Genomic DNA, 18,251 nt, shown 5'->3' with positions numbered 1-18,251 from the left:
TCGTCTGTTTGTTTATCCGGAAAGCAACTTGTGTCTAGAGGTGTTACCATACCATACCTACTATTACAAGCGTCGCTTCCGGTTCCATCATTTTGGCGTTCCTGGTGAAACCGAAGACGGTGGCGAGTGGAGTAGGCATCTACCGCAGTTTCGGAACTGGTCTTCGATGTCATTTTTGCAAGGCTGCATTGGTGGTTTCTTTCAGCATTTGAATCAAGTATACATACATACCGTACCCCGTCGCCGCTTTGGTCAGCGCGGCAGTGCTGTTCGGCGGGGCACAAATACAAAGGATCCATAGAAAGCTGCAGCCTGCACTCATGTTTGCATACCTACCAAGGGCTCCGAGCGGCGAGCACCCCCACTGGGGGAGTCGAGGTCTGTGTAAATCGAGGGTGAGGAGGTCCGAGGGGGTCGCAGAAGGCCGACGCAGGAAAAGATGTTGATTCCACCTCTCGATGGGGAGGCCGTAGGCTCGCGGCCGGTGCATGACGTTGTGGCTTGAAGAAAGTGCTGCCCGGTTTCTCCAATCTTGAACCGACGGCTCTACCCGTGCCCACTAGTTAATTAGCGTCGCCTATATATGCGCGGTGAAATCAAGAACCCCGCACGGTTGAGAGGAAAACGTCGTGCGGTCTTGCTGACACAACGGATCACGGCCTCGATATACATGGAGCTGTTGCGGTGCGTGTTCATTGCGAAACGTGGTACATACCGGAGGGAGGGAGTGCTGTTAGATGATTAGCCGAGTTTGGCACACACATGCCTACGGTATGCTGGGAATAGTAAGAATTGGTAACATCATTGTTAACTACCGCTCTTTTGAAATCTTAGAATTTTCGCTTCTATGTTGATGCTGTTGGATGGTGCTCACGTCCTGTTTCCCTCACTTGAATGTGTACTTACAGCGGTCGAAAGTGGTCGCTGAAAGGTCAATGATGTGCATTTGTCCAAAGGACAGACGATTAGACGGGCACCCGCCTCGATCAACTTCACGCAGGAGGGGCCGGGCCTCGCATGGTTGTAGGCAGCGGAGTCCAGTGGTTATGCTGACTTTGTGGCTGCTGCCCTGACCAACCGGGTTGTCAACTGGCGCCTATAGGTACGTGTGTGTCTCGGTGCCAATGCCCAGGTATGGCATGACAGTAGGTGAAGTCAATAAGTGGATGGATTTCACAGTAGAACATGGGTTGACTCGAATCTGTTCTGCTCCTGCACTTCCGCTTTGTCGAGGGCGGTCGGGATCTTATTCTGTGGCGTATGGACCGACTCATTCTCGCTCTCTTGTCGCTATGCACAATTGCCCATTGGCCTTTCGCCGGCAAGTTCCTCTTACACAATACCTCGAACTTTGGCCTTTCGCAATCCGATCGATGTTTGGCAGCCTACCTATTCGATCACTTTTCGACCGCCATAGTGTGAGAGCCTATCCACTATATAATGAGTTCACGAGTTCATGGATGACGATTAAATTTAGTCTTGCATGACCATAGTACCGATTTCCATCATGCTTGTTTTTAATCGGGTACCAGTCGCCTTACGCCTTTTCGCCAGGTTGTCCAATGGACTGACTGATCTGCGAGCCTAAGCCATTGTCGCCTGCACGGTGATATAATTGGCCGTTTCTTTGGGGGTCGCCAAGAGAGGATAGCCTCCAAGTTCCAACCCCACGGTGAGCCACCATCACCACCCTCGCCTCCTCTGGTGAGACCAGACTGCATCAGCAACATGACTGACAAGCACACCACCACCACCATCTCAACACTCGCCCGTAAGGACGATGCGATGCTGGAGCTGGGAGCAACCCCGGATATGATGCATACATATAGCGGCGCGTCGCGCCCGTGCGATTATTTCTTGTTCCGGCCCTTGCTGGTGTCCACTGCAGTTCCAGCATCGAGAAATGATCCGGATTCCCACTTCGCCCATCATCGCCATCGTGAATTAGATTGTATCACGTTACTACCGCGTATAGTCCCACTTCAGAAAAATAATAATAAGTGAGTTCATTGGCGCCATGTTGAATGGAACACGGATTCTCGCTCTATATGATGCCGGGCTGACCGGTTGCGCGCTTCAGGTGGTTTCAAGTCCATACACGCTGCGTCCGAGATCCGGAATGCCTTTCCCGCAGAGCCATCTCGACATCTTCGAGCGGACATCGCGGATCTCATCCGCCTTCTCGCTCGTCGGTGCCAGTTTCATCATCCTTACCTTCTGCACAAGCAAGAACTTTCACCGGCCGATAAACCGACTCGCCTTCTACGCTTCCTTCGGAAACATACTCACGAATGCCGCCACTATATACTCGCGCGAGGGAATCAGGCAGGGCAGGGAGTCCCGCATGTGTCAAGCGCAGGCGGCGATAATTCAATGGGCTATACCGGCGGATGCACTCTTTGTACGTCGTTCCTCATCCTCCGCATGTTGTCTTATAGCTCATTTATATGGCACAGTGTCTGGCTATGGCATGGAATGTATACCTCACCGTGTTCCGCAAAAAGACCACGAAGCAATTACGGGTGCTGGAGCCAATATACATCATCCTCTGCTACGGCATCCCATTAGTCCCCAGCCTCACTTTCCTCTTCATCGGCTCGAAGAAAGGTCCGATCTACGGTGAAGCCACTTTGTGGTGCTGGATCGATCGTGACTGGCAGGTTCTGAGAATCGCCGCTTTTTACGGCCCAGTATGGTACATATGTTCCTCTCCGGACTCCATTTCTCCGACCATGCTCTGACGAGGGGATTCGTATGTAGGGTTGTACTGGCAGCAACGTTCATAATCTACGTTCTGGCCGGCCGCATAATCATGCAACTACGCAAGAACCTCCGGCGCTTCGCCAAAGACCCCCACTCCTCGCTACGGGAATCTGCCGTCCCCCGAGTCACCCCCGGACGGATCGAGGTAACAACCGTGGACACGGTGGAGTCAGCCACCATCCGAGCCAGCGATCTAATCCCCCGACAAAACACACCGCCGGGGACATTCCCGGGCCTCACCAGGGATATCATGCCACACATCACGGGGTATACGTGCCATATCGAAGCCATACGCCCAGGCAGGAGCTGTACGCCGACCGCGCGACCGAGGTCCGGCAACAGCGCTGTCGAGGCAAACACCGCTGCGTGGGCGTATTGTCGCTGCGCGATGCTATTCTTTCTCGCGCTGCTGATAACCTGGGTTCGCCTCACTCTTCCCCTCTTCCCCTCTTCCCCTCACCCTCACCCTCACCCTCACCCTCACCCACCCTCACCCCACCCTCTCACCGAATACTAACGAATCCCAGCTGCCCTCGAGCATCAACCGCCTCTACAACCTGATGGAGCCGAACGCCTCCCAGTTTGGACTCAACTTTGCCGCCGCAATGGTGCTCCCCGCACAAGGTTTCTGGAACGGATTGATATACGTAGTCACCACCCTCCCCGCCTGCAAGAAGTGGTTCGCCGACATCGGCGCCGCGATCCGTGATCCGGTCGGGTGCTGCTGCTGGGGCGGGGGGCGGCGTGGCAGCACCGACTTGGACGGGAGGAAGAGCGTCGCCTCCATGGCTTCTTCTAAGCTTCCTAAGTAACTGCCAACTTCTTTCGCGGGTGCGAGTGCGAATAATGATTCATGACGCCAACTACCTTGACGACTACCTAACTAACTCCTAATGTCTGAATGTTTGAGTAATTCCTGTACATACCTACATACCTTAGCTTTCTCCCTGTTCTTTGTCTTTTGTTTTGTTTGTGCCTAGGAGCAGGATCTGGTTTTTGGAGTTGAGATATGATTTTCCACGCGAGTATGAGCGGCGATGGAGCGGGCAGGTCAGGTCAGGTCAGGTCGGTGTCGATGGAGTTTTTTGTTTCGGATTTCTTTGTGTATGGGGCCCGAGGGCGAGGACGGTGGAATGGACTTATGATACAATGAGAGTGAGAGAGCTTATTTCGGAGTCGGCACCGAACCGTATCGGCGACTTGCAATCTCATCTCATGATTCTCATCATGGTTTGCATATCACTTAATTGCATTCGTGGAAACCGGAGAGTCAGCGCTTCGATAAGCATCAAAGATTATTTGGCCGCGGGCGTCACAGCGCAGCGCCGGCCGCCGCATACGCGCTATGATAGAAACCCTATCCCCGCCGGCCGGATACGGTATACCTACGCCGAGTCCAGCTAGGTATGTGACGGAATGCTCTTCTCTTTATGTATAACTTGAGTACTGGTACCTATCATACCTTTGTACAATACCTACAAGTTAGATACACGGTACAGTAAACGATTCCAGATCGCTGTCATCTCTTCAACAAGTTCTCTTTGTGCCAGCCGTGACGATTACCCTCACGGTTTGGTTTGGGTGATTCACCACTTCCAAGTTCCAATGATGAGTGCTGGAGAGAGGAGACCTTATTGAGACCTTATTGAGACCTGGTGGGACCCGATGCAGACCGATGCGGTCGTTGAACGTTGAAATGTTTTCTTCCTGTTGCTGCTTTAAACTTTTCTGTTCTGATTGTCAATCCTTTTGTTGTTCAACACAACAGACACCATCATCATCATAGGTACATAGTAGACCTCTTGCTCAATTGATCACGTTTTATTTGACCATACCCGTTCTTTGGTCTCTCAGTGAGAGCATCCACACTTGGCCGGTTGGTCGGTTGGCCAGTAATCGACCGCTCCAGGCTCCAGGCTCCAGGCGCCAGGCTCAAGCCAGTTTTCTTTGTCTCCTCGTTTCACTTATCCTCCCTCCCACAGACCACGGACCACGGACCACCTCTAGATTCGTGCGCAACCGGATCCGTGGAATCCCGTCGACATCGGTGAGTCGGCGACGAGTGATCAATCGCGCCCCTCCCTCGGAATCCCGGACTCACAGACCCACAGAGCAATCAAGCAATCAATCAATCAATCAATCAATCCGTAGGCACTAGGTAGAGTATATTCCCGGTGATCCGATCCGCGCGTGGGCGTGTTGTGTTTATGTTCTCGAACGGTCGAACCCTGCGAATCCCGATCGGCGAGTCGGCCAGAGCGCTACAGCCTAAGGTACTCCACATCTTCGAATGCCGTGCGGGCGGGCGTGGGCGGGCGAGCGCAAGCGGCAGGGCGGACTCGGGAGAGGATAAAACATAAAACAGACCCCGTCTCGAGGGGCGAGGGGGCGAGTGGACGAGGCGGGCCGTGCGTGCATACGTAAGCTACGTACGTGCGCATTGTGGTCGCTACGGAGGGCGGAGGTGGTGGGTTTCGTCTTGACAGACAGATTGACAGCCAGCACTGGAGGTCCTCGTCGATGCGGTGCGGGAGGTGGAGGGTGAAGGGGCGCACGAGAACAGTTAATAACAAGTATTGAATAGTGCCGAGGCTGGTTCCACGAACGACGTCGTTTTTGGCGTCACTGCCTGCCGCAGGTCTGCCTGCAAGCCTGTAAGTGACATGGCTGCACCACGGCTATGGTAACAGGAGTAAAGTACTGGCTTGTTGTTTGGCCACTATATGTCTGGCCCTTTAAAGGCGTTTTAAAGGTCCCGCATATGAAGATCTGTTTGACGTCAGGGGTCACCGTAGATAAGCTTTCTCGGGACTGGGCGTGGGGTTTCCTCGGATTCATCATTCGCCTTCGAGTTGAGATTGGGCTACTCTACTATAGAATAATCTGCAGGGTGGGGGGCGAGTGTAGTACTATGTACTATGTACTCTATAAACTCTGCCGCCCAGTATACTCGACACGAGCTGTCTATTACTGACCCTATGCACTACCTAGTACCATAAACAAACATACGCAGGTAGGTGCCCCGGGCCCTACAGGATACGGTCATGTTTCACTTTCGCTAGGAAACCCCGTTTCTCGGCCTCATGCTGATCATGGCAACTCCACCGTGATTCAGATTCGTGATCAGCGACGGTACCGGTCGGGGAGATGCAGAGGCAAGTCCCCATACGCAGCACGCATCAGAGACATACATACAGCAGTCAGCTGTCGACCGTGCAGGTTGGATCCACCCGGATGGGATGTATGTACACGTACATACGTTCGACCGTGGAGGGATCACCATCGTGGGTAGATTACCATGGCGTCCTCGCCCCAATACAATATTATCTCCTCTGCTTAGCAGACCACATCATCGAGAAGCGAGTTTGGAGAAGATGCCAAGAGCTTCGAGCGGAGGAACCTCCATCTACATGAGCATGAACATAAGAATCTCTTCGTTCCGCGTGGAAAGGACTCCCGAAAGCTTCAGGGTGAAATTTTACGGATCGAACGGCCAGTTCTAGGTACATAGCTGAATCTCTAGATCTCGCGGGCCCGAGATCTCAAGAAAGAACGAACGGACGGGCAAACATGGCAGGGAGCACGATTTCGAGTGGCCATGGATATACGGCCAGCCGGGCGCCGGCCACAACCTCGGGGCAGCTGCAATCGTCCGCCCACTACCACCGGTACCACCACCACCACCAAAAACAGGATCCACATTTACAGGGCGGCACAAAGTTGAGCCCGCATCTGGTAGCACGCAATACCAACACCCCTTCCGCTGGTCAGGAGGAGGAGGAGGAGTATAAACTTTTCGTATCCCTCGACGGACTCCCCGCACTCTTTCCTGTTAGCTTGACGCTCCCGACTTCGACCACTGAGCCAGCAGCGCAGATTCCTTCTCTTCTTCCTCCTCCTTCTACCAACATGGTAACACCGGCTGTGCCAGCCCTCAGTTTGGGCGTCGCGGGCGTCGCGGGCGTTACGGGCTTCGCCCAGAAACTCCCCACGACCACGCCGTCGTGGGGAACGACAGAGAATGCCCTCGTCCACACTGTAATCCACATCCACGCCAGCGTGGTGATGCCCTCGGCCAACAGCACTACACTCTCGACCAAGACACGCGCTGCCTCCTCGTCGCGCCTGCCGACTGAAATCTTCATCCCGTCGCACACGCACACCTCCGACAGCATTATCACCCCGCACGCCACCTCCTCCAACACGGCCGAGCTAGCGGTGGACCCGCACGACGCCACAGCCGAGGCCGTAGACCAACACGCCTCCGAAGAAGACGCAGAAGAGGCGCACGCCGGCTCCGACAGCGAGGACTCGGACGACGAGGAAGAAGGCGGTGCTGCTGCGTGGAAGCTGCAGGTCGGCGTTGGCGTCTCGGTCACGGCGTTCGCGCTCGTGGCCATCTCCGCCATCTGCTTCTTCTTTTACAAGTGGAGGACGCGGAAGGGCGGGTTCAGGAACTCGGTGGCGTCGTTTCAGAGCGCGGCTAGCTCTATCGTCTGGGGGAACGGGAAGAAGAAGGCGAAGGTCAAGGAGATGGATGAGGCGAAGCGCCATAGCTTTGGGGATGTCCTCGGACGACCGTATGATAGTGGCGAGAGTAGTATCAGAAGCGTCTATGCTGGCAGCAGCAGCAAGGGAATGGCTGGTACGTAACCCGAAAGACTCGCACTATCACTCGCAGAAAGTTAACTAACACGGCATAGAGCACGTCGAGGAAGTCGACGCGTTGCAAGCCCCCGAAAAGTGCGTCAGATTCGAGTATGGTCGTGGCGGAAGGTTTTGACCGAGCTGAGATATCTTTTCATTCTTACTCTCTATCTCTCCTTCTCTTTCCTTCGTATCGGGATTTCTATAGATGCATATGGTGGGTTCATATGGGCGGTTGGGTCGTGTGCATGGTGTTTTGGTTTCGGTTATAAGCAGCTTGTCTGCAGCATACCTATCACTCGAGAATAATGGAACGCAAGTCGGCAGTATGTATCGGGTATATTGAGATTCTATGTAACTGCGATATGAGTTCTACACCTCTATGTATTCTTTGAGCGCCCGCCTGGGTCGCTTACCACCACCCGGCCCGTCGTGTCCACCACCACCATCGCCACCACCGCCAGGATACCGCGGCCTTCTACCTCTTCCGTTCTCTACCACCGAGCTATTAACACACCTGGGCTGCTTCCAATCCCTCTCATCCATCAGCCCCAACACCGGCCACAGCGCGAGGGCACACAGCTCGCCCCAAGCGCAGCCGCCCTCGCACCTGCGCCACATGTCCCAATCCAGCCACGTTACCAGCTCATCCACATCCTTTCTCCACTTCCCGGTTTGCTTCTTGCGCCCACCATCCTCCAGGTATCCAAAATAAACATCCAGGAAAGTCCTGCAGATCCTTCCCACCACCGCCTCGACAGCATCGCGGAGGAGCACCTCCTGCGGCGACAGGGCATCGGCGGGTATGGCCTCAGTGTAAGCCAGTGCGCACCTCTCCTGTGCGCCGTCCCTCTGCGACTCAGCCACAAACGGCATTACCGCGGCGAACGCGAGTTTCGCGGCGTCAGCCGCCCTCTCCGTAGCATTACCATCACTGGCAAGGACGATCTGCAGCTCCCTAATCCTGCCTCCGTATCGATCCATGACATCACCCGCGACGCGGCGCCAGTCGAGTTGCGAGCACGGCTCGTGTGTGGCGAGCAGACTCTTACCGATGCGGGAGCGGAACGCGGCCGCGTCATCGCGCGTCACGTTCACCAGCCGGTGCGAGGAATCTTTTGGCGTGCGCAGGTCGTGCGGGAACGAGGCGAATGATGGGTCGTAGAACGTAAAGAACCGGCAGAGGTCTGGGATCACGCGCAGTTCGGGCACAACGTAGTGCCATGTCGCTGAGCGGATCCATTCCCAGCCTGAAGCGCCGGCCCATGGCATTTTGAAGCCGCCACTGCCGGGGCCATCGGGGCCGTCGGGTGGGCCGTCTGGTGGGCCAGGTCCGTATCCGGGACCACCGGGCGGTGGAGTGGGCAGTTCTTCCGGTGCAAACATATCCATATCCATATCCACACCTGCACCCCCGTGCTGGCTCTGCCCAGCCGGCGCAGTGACATTCAACTTCGAGACGAGCTTCCAGCTATCGCTGTCCTCAAAGTCGCACCAAATCATCTCGAACCCGGTATTCATCCTGACGAAGCCCTCTATGCGTGCCCCGGGCAATTCCCGTGCCCACTTACACAGCCCCTCCGCCCTTTCGTACTCATCCCTCACCGGCGAGCCATACCTCCCTGGGCCATTCCCATCTCTCAGCTCACTCCCATTCACCCCACCATGCAAAAAAACCGCCTGCGCATCCAGCGTTCCGCTCTCTCTCAGCGCAGCGCTCATCCCGTCGAACACAAGGACACGCACGTCGCGCGTGGTGACAAACGTGTGCAGCCAAGTCTCGCCGCCGCGGCCGCCCATGATCCCGTAGGACATCTCTGCGTCGAAAGCGACCCACTCTACCTTGGGAATGTCGCCCGCGTCCTTGCGCGCGTGGTACAGGTTTGTGTATGCCGGCACCGTGCCCGCGGCGATCGAGAAGCCGTTCGGCGAGAACGTGTTCGGCAGCTGCCGTAGAAGCCCGTGCACGGAGCTGAAGATGAAGGAGGGGTTGAAGGGGGATGGTGATGCGGAGATGGAGGATAGAGGACGCTGGATCGGGGCGGAGTGCGGGATGTGGGTGCTGGAGAGAGGGTGCAGGTGGATCAGCCCCAGTATTAGCAGGCGGAGACGGAGGAGCTGCATGATTGCGGACCGGACAGCAGAGACGAAAGGCGAGTCCGTTGAAAGCTCGAAGAATCGTTGCAGTAGGTAGGAGGTACCGACAATATATAGCCCGGTTCTCGAGCTGTGTCTGACGCGCGTCACTCGGCTCACCTTTCATGGGTCTTCGATAAGGGATCCGTCTAACCACATTGGCCAAACTGAGGTCGGGATAATGTCCACTGCAGTAGCCGGTTAAAAGCTCATTGGCAGAGTGCTAGAGATCGGATGATGGATCGGCGCATTTTGGCAGATCTATCTAAACGTCAGAAAGCTCCGGAGGACACCTTGGACGCCCGGCGCCGGAGGGCTACTGGCGCCGGAGGACTACTAGCGCCGGACCCTAGTCCTCCAGACCTTACATAGGCGTCCGAATCATATCCGGTGCCCCGAGCGCTGTGATGGGGTGATCTATAGTAGGAGCAGTTCGTCGAACGGGCGAGCCTGGAGGCCATCTAGATAGCGCGCGTATATAGAGGACCTACTACCACAGGAAGAGAGAGAGAACAATCAAGTCTTTCGATCATACTTTTACTTTTCACAAGTGTATTCGATACCGATGCACCTATCCACAAAAGAAACGTAAAAAACTAAAAGTGGTATCTTTGAAATCACTCGGATACAGGCCCTGAAGCCGACATCGCCAACCGGACGACGGCATGCAACACTTCCTCCTCCTCCAATGCTTGGATTTCCTCCACCGTCCCTGCAATCGATCATCATCCCCGCTCTCTACCAGCTCTTGACTCTGAGGAACTTCAAGGCTTCAGGCATCGTCTTCCATTCAGCACTGGCTGTAGACTTCCTTTTTTCCTTCTCGTCTTGAGATGATTATTCGCGGGGCTGGGAGAATTGCGGATTGGGACTGGGATGTGGTCGGTTTTTTATGTAGCAAGGAATGGTTGAGGTTCTCTTCAACTTCGAAGAGCCATCTCAATGCTCATATGGCTCTCCTCCGCTGCCTACAACGTTCGATGCCACCCGATCCGGCTAGTGCGGCTATCCACCATTCAGATCCACCGATCCGACTAGCCCTTTCTCTTATCTTATCTGATCCCATATCTATCCTACATATCGCTCCTCCCATAGTGGTGACAGACAACACGAGAGAGTGAATGTATACATCGCCGGGACAGGCCATGGCCGAGGGCAGAGGAAGCCACATTGGGCCGCTTCACGAAAGTTGAGTTGGACAGCGGACACGGAAACAAAGTGAGGGTATATTGGCATGATCTAGCCAGGTCGCATGCAATCAACGATCAAACAAAACATAACCGACGCCATTGTATATCTCAACTGACTGGATCGCTAATCCCCCGGCTCCTCCTCAGCTCCTCCACCCTTTCAAAAGCTTTCACTAGACTCTCCCGCATGAGCTCAGTAGTGACAGCCAAGGTCCTGACCTCCTCGAGGTCAAACCACCTCCCATCCGAGTGTTCCGCCGGATTCGTCGTCACCTCGCCCTCCTCCACATCCACCAAGAAGTTATATTTGATGCACCAGTTGCCTCTGCTAGTCCCGAACTCCACGGTCCCCAGAAACTCTACGATAGTAGCGGCCACGAGTCCCGACTCCTCCAGCGCCTCGCGCGCAACAGCATCGAGAAGCGTCGTGTCTTCCGGATCGGCGCCACCACCGGGGACCTCCCAGAGGTTGGGATAGGAATCTGTTGCCGCGCGACGCAGGAGGAGGACCTTGGGTGGGGATGTGCCGGGCGGCGTGAAGATGAACGCGCCGACCGCGACCTGGGGTGTCTCGGGCGTTACGAACTGCGATGGAGGGAGTGCGTAGGAGATGAGCGAGGTGGTGTAGGTGTATACCGGCGGCTGCGAGGTGTAGACGAGGGACTCGGCGGCGTCGGTGCCCGTGTCGTGCGAGATGATGGCGGGCATGGTGGGAGAGGTGGGCCGTTGGGAGAGGTTGGCCGGTGGAAGAGCCGTGGTGACTCTGGGAGTCGTGATTGCGCGGGGTGATGAAGATCCCGGGCCGATTTTAGAATAGTGTGCTCACTGCTGCACAGTGCAGGGCTGCCAGGGCTGCCCGTCCTTCGCGGAAATCCGGGCTAACCGCTTGCAGCCTTGTCATCCACCGACGTCAAAACCATCACAATTTCCCAACAATATTCATGAGCCAGAGAATAAGCTGGACGGACAATAGGGTTCTCCTGATACTGGGTCCACATCTCAGAGATGCAAAGCAAGAATTGTTCGTCCGCCTCGAGTGATGGTATGTGACTGACCTCACAACCGCTGCTTCGACACCGTACGGTATACCGCCAGTGTATATCACGATCTCGGTACATCTCATTCACCTTCGAAACGATAGAGTTGAATCCCAAGATTTATGTTGGTGTAAATACAGTGCCTCGGATGATTGACAGATACCGGTACCACGTATAATTCGTCATGGAACCCTCTAACTATAGCCTGAAGAGGTGCGCAAGTATGCAGCAGGTAGTAACCACCTTCAATCTCGTCTCCACATGTCATATCGATCCCGTGCCTCCATAGCCGGCTTAGCCAACTTCAAAGTTTAGCTTATATAATCAGCAACCCCAATTTGGGTACGGTGAACGTTCAACGTCGTGGTTGCTGCTAGCTCCGCATGCTTGCTTGCTTTGCTTCCTTGATATTCCCTGCCCTGGTTACTCTACATACCTCAACATCTCGGTCCGCCACCCACAGTCGGATACCTACCGCAACATAGGGACCCACTGGCTCAGCGGAAAGAGCTGGAGTCCTACCGTGGGCCAGTTCGATACATTTAATTGCAAGTGTAGGTGCTCTATCCCAAGAGCCCGGCGAAATCTCTACATCTACCAACAGATCTATAGCACTCTGCCTATTACACCTCGGAACCGATCCATCACTGCCAATCACGTCAGGCGGTTTTGTCATGACGTCGCCAGGTCGTCACGAGACCAGGCCGTACATGAGCTGGGAGGAACCGTAATCGTAGCTACGGTACGTTACATATGAGGATTGTGGAATGCGGGGAAGTAGTGATCGATTCATGTGACACCGTCGAAAACCACCAAAGGCAAAAGCTTAAATCGCGAGAAGTACATAACAATATACCTACCACATATGCGCGGTTTTTCATGTCGGCGCGCCGCCACGGGGTCCTTCACCTTCTGTATCTAGGCCTATGACCGACAGATAGTTCAACACAGTGCGAACGGACTGACGCAGGGACGGACTACTTGGTTCTCCAGGAATCAATCATCGACTGCAGTGCTAGCCGTGGCTAGTTCACGCGTCCTGTCACCCGGGAGAGGAGAGGATGGCAAGGGGAGCCCGATGGGCAAATTTCCATGAAATATTTTCACACATAGGTACGCCAACAGCGTGTAACGCCAAGGTGGGTGATAGTGCTCTTCATCTTCGTCGTTGTCCACAGCCTTGGGGGCCGCGCGGGCCTCGGAAAGTGTTGGGATTGAGAGAAGAACTTGGCTTGATTAATATATTGATATGAGAAAGATGAGAAAGAAGACTGCTTATCAAGGGAAACGAGCTCGTGTTGGCGACGAGGAAGCCGGGCCTCAGACAGAGGTTGCGGCGATAGCTGTCGCCGGACTGGGCTGGGGGCTGGGGGCTGGAAGGCTTTCAGCTGACGAGGCCGATTCTGATGAGAAGCCATGGACGTTGCTAAGCAGCCACGGAGGATGAGGGCGGTATGCAAAAGGACAGTGGAATGTAGCAGTGATACCGGAACGGGAAATAGGACGCGTAATATCAACAGAATGCTCAATACGGCATGATGTTGGCAGTCGAGCGCCGACGGGGCCAAGTGAAGCGGATTCTTGGAGGGGATATAAACTACACCAACCGGCCTGTCTGCATCGGCAATTCCAGTTGATCGGATCCCCAGTAGTTATCACCGTTGAGATTCGCTATCTCCATTCCGCACTGCAATTCCGATCCTTTCCACCAGTCACAACCATTGTTCGTTCCTTCCGGCATCCCTCGATCCAGCACCATGACAATGAAGCTCACATCACTCATTCTCTTCGCGGCGGCGGCACTTCTCCCGGCTGCCGTCGCGCATCCCGCCGACGAGTCTGTCCAAGCGCTTGCGGCGGCAAAGCGCCACACCGATAACGCCATTCGCTCGTTCGAGGCGTGTCAAAACAAGCTGCTGAGGAACCGCGAGCTCCATGACCGCCGGTTTGCGAAGCGCAAGGCGTGGATCAATGAGCATGCTGAGAGGCGCGGGGTTCGGAGACGGAGTGTGGCGAAGAGAGGCGCGGGCTTGGACCTCGAGGAGAGGCAGGCCAGCTGTGTTTTGGCTCCGGAGGTCACGATCTGTAAGTAGGCTACGTATACACTGAGATCGGGGGTGTTTGCTGATGCAAGACTGGCCCATATTATCTTAACCGCATGTACATAGGTACATCTGAAGCTCGATCGTTCATCGGATAGTAACACTTGCATCCTCACAGGCCCATCCGTAAGGATAATCGAGAGGAGGAGCCTGGTGTAGAGCTGCTCCTCGAACTGCAGTTCATCAACGTGGCGGACTGCACGCCGTTAGAGGGAGAATATGTTGATATGTGGCATGCCGTGAGTTCTCCTTCTCCTTCTCGAAGGTACATAACTAACGCCATGAATGCCGATTCCCCAGAACGCGACCGGATCGTATTTTGGTTTCCGTGCCGAGCGGACCAGAGTACGTCCAGCGCACATCCGAAAGCATCTCTGGGATTCCTCTAACACTCCCGCAGGGCGAAACCTGGCTGCGCTGCCTGCAGCCCACGGACGAGAACGGAGTTGCAAAGTTCACGACCATCTGGCCTGGGCACTACCGCGTATGTATCATCCCATCTCCATAGGTATTGGCTTTCTCCCGCTCCGTATGACTGACTCTTCCACAGGGACGTGCGATCCACACGCACATCCTCGTGCACACGGGAGGAACAGTCAGGGAAACACCTACTTCGGCGGCCAACGGCCGCATATCGGACAGGTCTTTTATGACCAGAACTTTATCGCCCGGGTTGAGAGGAAGGTGCGGCTGCGTTCCTACTCCCACTTTCGCTACCAAAGATGACCCTACGTACCGTGCTAATGTAACCAATTTGAAGGAACCAGACGCTTCCAATAGAAAGCGTCTCACGCTGAACTCTGAGGATCGCATCTTTAAGCGGCAGATGAATGGCTACAATGGTATGTACATACGCTTTCACTCCGCCTTCCCCTTCCCCTCTCCTCTTCCGAGAGCGCTAGACTGACAGTACGATCCACAGGCATCGCAAAGACTGATCTCCTGGGACGCAGGATCGCCGACGGCGTCATCGCTTCGATCGTGGTAGGAATCAGTCTGGAATAACTATCTACTATAGTGGCGGGACCTGTATAATCTACTATATATTTCTCCGTCATCTTCTGTGTGCTGTAAGCCTGTCACTAGGTAGTCGCAAAGATACCTGAGAATATATGGCTTCGAGGCTTCAATGATATCGACGAATCTGCGTACATACCGAGTTTTGTATAGAGTACAGTGCTAGTTAGCACCCGCGGTTACGGCGGGCTGGATGGATGGAATTTATGGATATCCCCGAGTCCCATAGGCCATAGTGGCCACAGATGAAACATTGAAACCCGTCAGGTTTGCGGTAGATACACAGAGGCACTTTCTCGCCCCCGCCCCCGGTCGCGAACACTTGAAGCTGAAGAGTCGTGCACATGAGCGCAGCCTGTAGGAGCCCCCGCCGTGCGGATCCCACAAATTGATTCCAGAGTCCAGACAGAGGGGATAGTCGGAACGAATTTCCCACTACGGCGACCAGCGGGCCCATCGCTCTCTCCGGTGGCACAGCACAGCCACTCTCATGATATATACTCTACCTATCAAATCATATGTCATGGCATGAAGAGGGAGTCATGTCTCGTATTACGCCGGAGGAAGCCGCTCCGATTGGCCGTATCGGGGATCAGGGCGCTCTTGGCATCAGTCTTCAAAAACGCGTTTATATCGCGTCTTCCCCGGGCGCTAGTACATAACTAAACACGTCCCCCCGTAGAAAGAAAAGGAGAACGACGACGAACGCCAGGAAAACCGCCGGGAAAACGCACAGGAGAAAAGAAGAAGAAAACAAGGAGAAAAAAAGGACAGCATGGCTTCAGAGATCAAAGTCACTCCCTATCAAGAGGTAGAGTACTCGAATTACCTAGATCGATGCGGCGGGGGAGGGGCCGAGTGAAAGGTCGCTAATCGATTCCATTCGGCACAGAAAGTCTACGCCCTCCTCAAGCAGATTCCGTCTGGTAAGGTGAGCACCTACAAGCACATGTCGGACCTGCTCAACTCCTCGCCGCGAGCGATCGGCGGAGCTCTACGTGGGTTCTCCCCCGCCCCCGGCCCCCCACTGCTCGTAGGCGAGATGCTGAGCGAGATGCAGGTCGGAATCCGTTCGACGATGTGCCGTGCCACCGCGTGATCGCGTCCGACGGCTATATCGGCGGCGTGGGCGACTGGAGCAAGGCGCCGTCGGGTATGAACTGCAGTAAGAAGCTGGAGAAGCTGCGGGCCGAGGGCGTGCTGTTCAACGAGAAGGGCATCTTGACGGAGAAAGATCGCATCTGGTGCGACTTTGAGGTTTGAGATGAGCATTGAGCATTATTCTGCAGGGGTGTCTGTCTGTGGTTATTGTTAGCGTGTGTACTTGTTATGTATGTCCTTGAGAGTCGAGGCTCGTAGTTATCCATGTATCCGCAGTCGAAGTGTACTGTGTTTTTAATTCGAGAGTTTCTTTTTTTTTGTTGGCCGAGGAGCGGAGACGAAGACGAAGATGGATGAGGGAAGGCTGGTTATGCGCGCTTCTTTCCTGTAGATTGCCGTATGTGTGTACCTAAGTGAGGATTCCTCACGGGATCGTGAAGTCTTGGGTCTTGACTGTTGGCCCGGCCGCAGCGGTGTACTCTAGTTACCCTGCATTGCCGTCGCAAATCGCGATCCAACAGGCCCGGTGCGGATCAATGTGGCCCCCATGCTTAGTTACCGCATTCATCCTGGAAAGTTAGGCCATCCAAACCCTAACGGCCGATGATCATCGTCCAGATGCATCGTTCCTGCAAGCCACCTCCACCTCCCGACCAGCCGCAAACCCGCAGACAAACCTCAATGCATCCAACAAACGTCACGATTACCTGATGGCTGTTCCCAAATGGCTGGCCGTCGGCTGGTCGCGTCGAGTGCACCATCAATGTACGACAGTGTACCATCCACAGACGTCATGACGACGCGGACATGAGGCCCGCCCATAAAACACACTTCCGTCCCCCCAGCCCAATAATCGGATTCCTTTCCTTCCAATTCCTCCCCCTCTCCCTCTCATCTCGTCCATCATCATCCCCACCATCATCATGTCGGACGAAAAGAAACAAAAATCCGCCTCCTCCTCCTCCGCTCCGTCGAGAAATCTCATCGTCACTACCGGCGAGGGCCAAACCGGCCACCTGATCGCCGAGCTGCTCCTGACGGATGACCAGTTCTCATCCAAGCTCGCGAAGCTGCAGGTAGCCACTTGCAATCCCGAGCACCAACACATCAAGGACCTCGAGGAAAAGGGGGCCACCATCATCCCCTGCACTCCCGGGGACCTAGAGGGAACCACCGAAGCCTTCGAAGGTGCAGGCGCAGACACGATCCTCGTCATCCCGCCGTCCGTCGATAACAAGCTCGAGGCGAGCAAGGAGATGTTGCAGGCGACCAAGGACGCCGGAATCCCGAACGTGGTGCTGATCAGCTCCGCCGGCTGCGATATGGCCGAGCGCGACGCCCAGCCGCGGCTGAGAGAGTTCATCGATATCGAGACCGAATTGATGGCCGCCAAGGGCGACACCAGCACCGAAGCCGGACACAGCCCTTGTATCATTCGGTTGGTTTTTTATTTTCTCTCCTTTTCCGGCGGCTTGATTCTGACACTACGTTTAGTGCCGGATTCTACGCCGAAAACCTGCTGCTGTACAACAAGCAGGCAAAGGATAAGGGGAAGCTCCCGCTGCCAATCGGTCCTACCCACAAGTTTGCCCCCGTGTCGTTGGGCGATATCGCCTTGTTGGCTGCACATGTAGTCACTGAGTCGGGCCCGCACGGGCTGGGAGACAAAGTGCGGGGGCAATTGATCACCATCACCGGTATACTACTGCACTCTAAATCCCCCGCAATCGGACGATGATACTAACCGCCTCATGTGCAGGACCCATGATGGTCGCTGGCAAAGAGCTCGCCGAGGCAGCCAGCCAAGGATTAGGCGCAAAGATGGAGTTCGAGGAAATCTCGGAGTACAGCTGCCACCCCACCGCAGTTTGAAGATTGCTAACCCTCCGCCACAGAGAGGACGCACAGAGCCTGCTAGACGACCAAGCCGAGATCAGCGATGCCGAGAAAGAATATCTGCTGGAGTACTACGCTCTGGTCCGTGCCGGAAAGACCAACTACATTTCAACCCACGCTTTCCATGATATCACCGGAACCCATCCGACCGAAATGACGGACTTCTTCAAAACTTACTCCGATGAGTTCAAGCCGAAGAAACGGAAGACTAAGAAGTAGATGCCGACCGGTTAGGAGAGTTGGGAAAACGGGGAGGGTGGGTGGGAAAGCATGCCGCAAATGTATATTAGTAGTATCTCCGCAGTATAGACCGCAATCGGTCGAGTAATTCTCTCACTCTCACTTTTCAAAGTGGTCCGGCA

The 18,251-nt window shown here is 55.0% G+C and overlaps 7 protein-coding genes across 7 annotated transcripts; 5 read left to right on the top strand and 2 right to left on the bottom strand.

Moving 5' to 3' along the window:
- Nucleotides 1–2,119: 2,119 nt before the first annotated feature.
- On the top strand, nt 2,120–3,575 carry BZA05DRAFT_341349 (uncharacterized protein; the record flags this gene model as incomplete). The annotated part of the gene is made up of 4 exons (XM_051481001.1): nt 2,120–2,401; nt 2,457–2,695; nt 2,761–3,184; nt 3,291–3,575. 4 exons carry the CDS (start codon nt 2,120–2,122, stop codon nt 3,573–3,575), a joined length of 1,230 nt encoding a protein of 409 aa, XP_051337061.1.
- Nucleotides 3,576–6,333: 2,758 nt separating this feature from the next.
- Nucleotides 6,334–7,546, top strand: BZA05DRAFT_420696 (uncharacterized protein; the record flags this gene model as incomplete). The annotated part of the gene is made up of 2 exons (XM_051485658.1): nt 6,334–7,408; nt 7,467–7,546. The coding sequence occupies 2 exons, from the start codon at nt 6,334–6,336 to the stop codon at nt 7,544–7,546; spliced, it is 1,155 nt and encodes a 384-aa protein (XP_051337060.1).
- A 185-nt stretch (nt 7,547–7,731) lies between these two features.
- On the bottom strand, nt 7,732–9,665 carry BZA05DRAFT_405658 (uncharacterized protein). The gene has a single exon (XM_051484420.1). The coding sequence runs from the start codon at nt 9,532–9,534 to the stop codon at nt 7,783–7,785; it is 1,752 nt and encodes a 583-aa protein (XP_051337059.1). The 5' UTR covers nt 9,535–9,665; the 3' UTR covers nt 7,732–7,782.
- Nucleotides 9,666–10,677: 1,012 nt separating this feature from the next.
- Nucleotides 10,678–11,515, bottom strand: BZA05DRAFT_405657 (NUDIX hydrolase domain-like protein). The gene has a single exon (XM_051484419.1). The coding sequence runs from the start codon at nt 11,442–11,444 to the stop codon at nt 10,845–10,847; it is 600 nt and encodes a 199-aa protein (XP_051337058.1). The 5' UTR covers nt 11,445–11,515; the 3' UTR covers nt 10,678–10,844.
- Nucleotides 11,516–13,530: 2,015 nt separating this feature from the next.
- Nucleotides 13,531–14,953, top strand: BZA05DRAFT_457853 (Intradiol ring-cleavage dioxygenase; the record flags this gene model as incomplete). The annotated part of the gene is made up of 6 exons (XM_051487589.1): nt 13,531–13,862; nt 13,994–14,114; nt 14,176–14,220; nt 14,276–14,359; nt 14,426–14,717; nt 14,798–14,953. The coding sequence occupies 6 exons, from the start codon at nt 13,531–13,533 to the stop codon at nt 14,878–14,880; spliced, it is 957 nt and encodes a 318-aa protein (XP_051337057.1). The 3' UTR covers nt 14,881–14,953.
- A 536-nt stretch (nt 14,954–15,489) lies between these two features.
- On the top strand, nt 15,490–16,467 carry BZA05DRAFT_405643 (6-O-methylguanine DNA methyltransferase). The gene is made up of 3 exons (XM_051484418.1): nt 15,490–15,703; nt 15,785–15,890; nt 15,953–16,467. The coding sequence occupies exons 1-3, from the start codon at nt 15,668–15,670 to the stop codon at nt 16,153–16,155; spliced, it is 345 nt and encodes a 114-aa protein (XP_051337056.1). The 5' UTR covers nt 15,490–15,667; the 3' UTR covers nt 16,156–16,467.
- A 125-nt stretch (nt 16,468–16,592) lies between these two features.
- Nucleotides 16,593–18,152, top strand: BZA05DRAFT_405641 (uncharacterized protein). Its single transcript, XM_051484417.1, has 4 exons — nt 16,593–17,431; nt 17,488–17,690; nt 17,753–17,837; nt 17,889–18,152. Exons 1-4 carry the CDS (start codon nt 16,917–16,919, stop codon nt 18,106–18,108), a joined length of 1,023 nt encoding a protein of 340 aa, XP_051337055.1. The 5' UTR covers nt 16,593–16,916; the 3' UTR covers nt 18,109–18,152.
- Nucleotides 18,153–18,251: the final 99 nt, after the last annotated feature.

This window comes from Tricharina praecox (genome assembly GCF_024521635.1).
Source record: "Tricharina praecox strain CBS 144465 chromosome Unknown BZA05scaffold_22, whole genome shotgun sequence".
Classification (NCBI taxonomy): Eukaryota; Fungi; Ascomycota; class Pezizomycetes; order Pezizales; family Pyronemataceae; genus Tricharina; species Tricharina praecox.
The sequence above is the reverse complement of the archived record's forward strand: the minus strand, read 5'-3'. Positions and strand labels throughout refer to the sequence as shown.

Bases quoted from the DNA above. Each gene is read 5' to 3' on its own strand.
- BZA05DRAFT_405657 (XM_051484419.1), bottom strand. From the start codon at position 11,444: ATGCCCGCCATCATCTCGCACGACACGGGCACCGACGCCGCCGAGTCC.
- BZA05DRAFT_405658 (XM_051484420.1), bottom strand. From the start codon at position 9,534: ATGCAGCTCCTCCGTCTCCGCCTGCTAATACTGGGGCTGATCCACCTG.
- BZA05DRAFT_405643 (XM_051484418.1), top strand. From the start codon at position 15,668: ATGGCTTCAGAGATCAAAGTCACTCCCTATCAAGAG. The intron at 15,704-15,784 runs GTAGAGTACTCG...CATTCGGCACAG, and splicing joins AAGTCACTCCCTATCAAGAG to AAAGTCTACGCCCTCCTCAA. The intron at 15,891-15,952 runs GTGGGTTCTCCC...AGCGAGATGCAG, and splicing joins AGCGATCGGCGGAGCTCTAC to GTCGGAATCCGTTCGACGAT.
- BZA05DRAFT_405641 (XM_051484417.1), top strand. From the start codon at position 16,917: ATGTCGGACGAAAAGAAACAAAAATCCGCCTCCTCCTCCTCCGCTCCG. The intron at 17,691-17,752 runs GTATACTACTGC...CCTCATGTGCAG, and splicing joins GCAATTGATCACCATCACCG to GACCCATGATGGTCGCTGGC. The intron at 17,838-17,888 runs GTACAGCTGCCA...CCTCCGCCACAG, and splicing joins GAGTTCGAGGAAATCTCGGA to AGAGGACGCACAGAGCCTGC.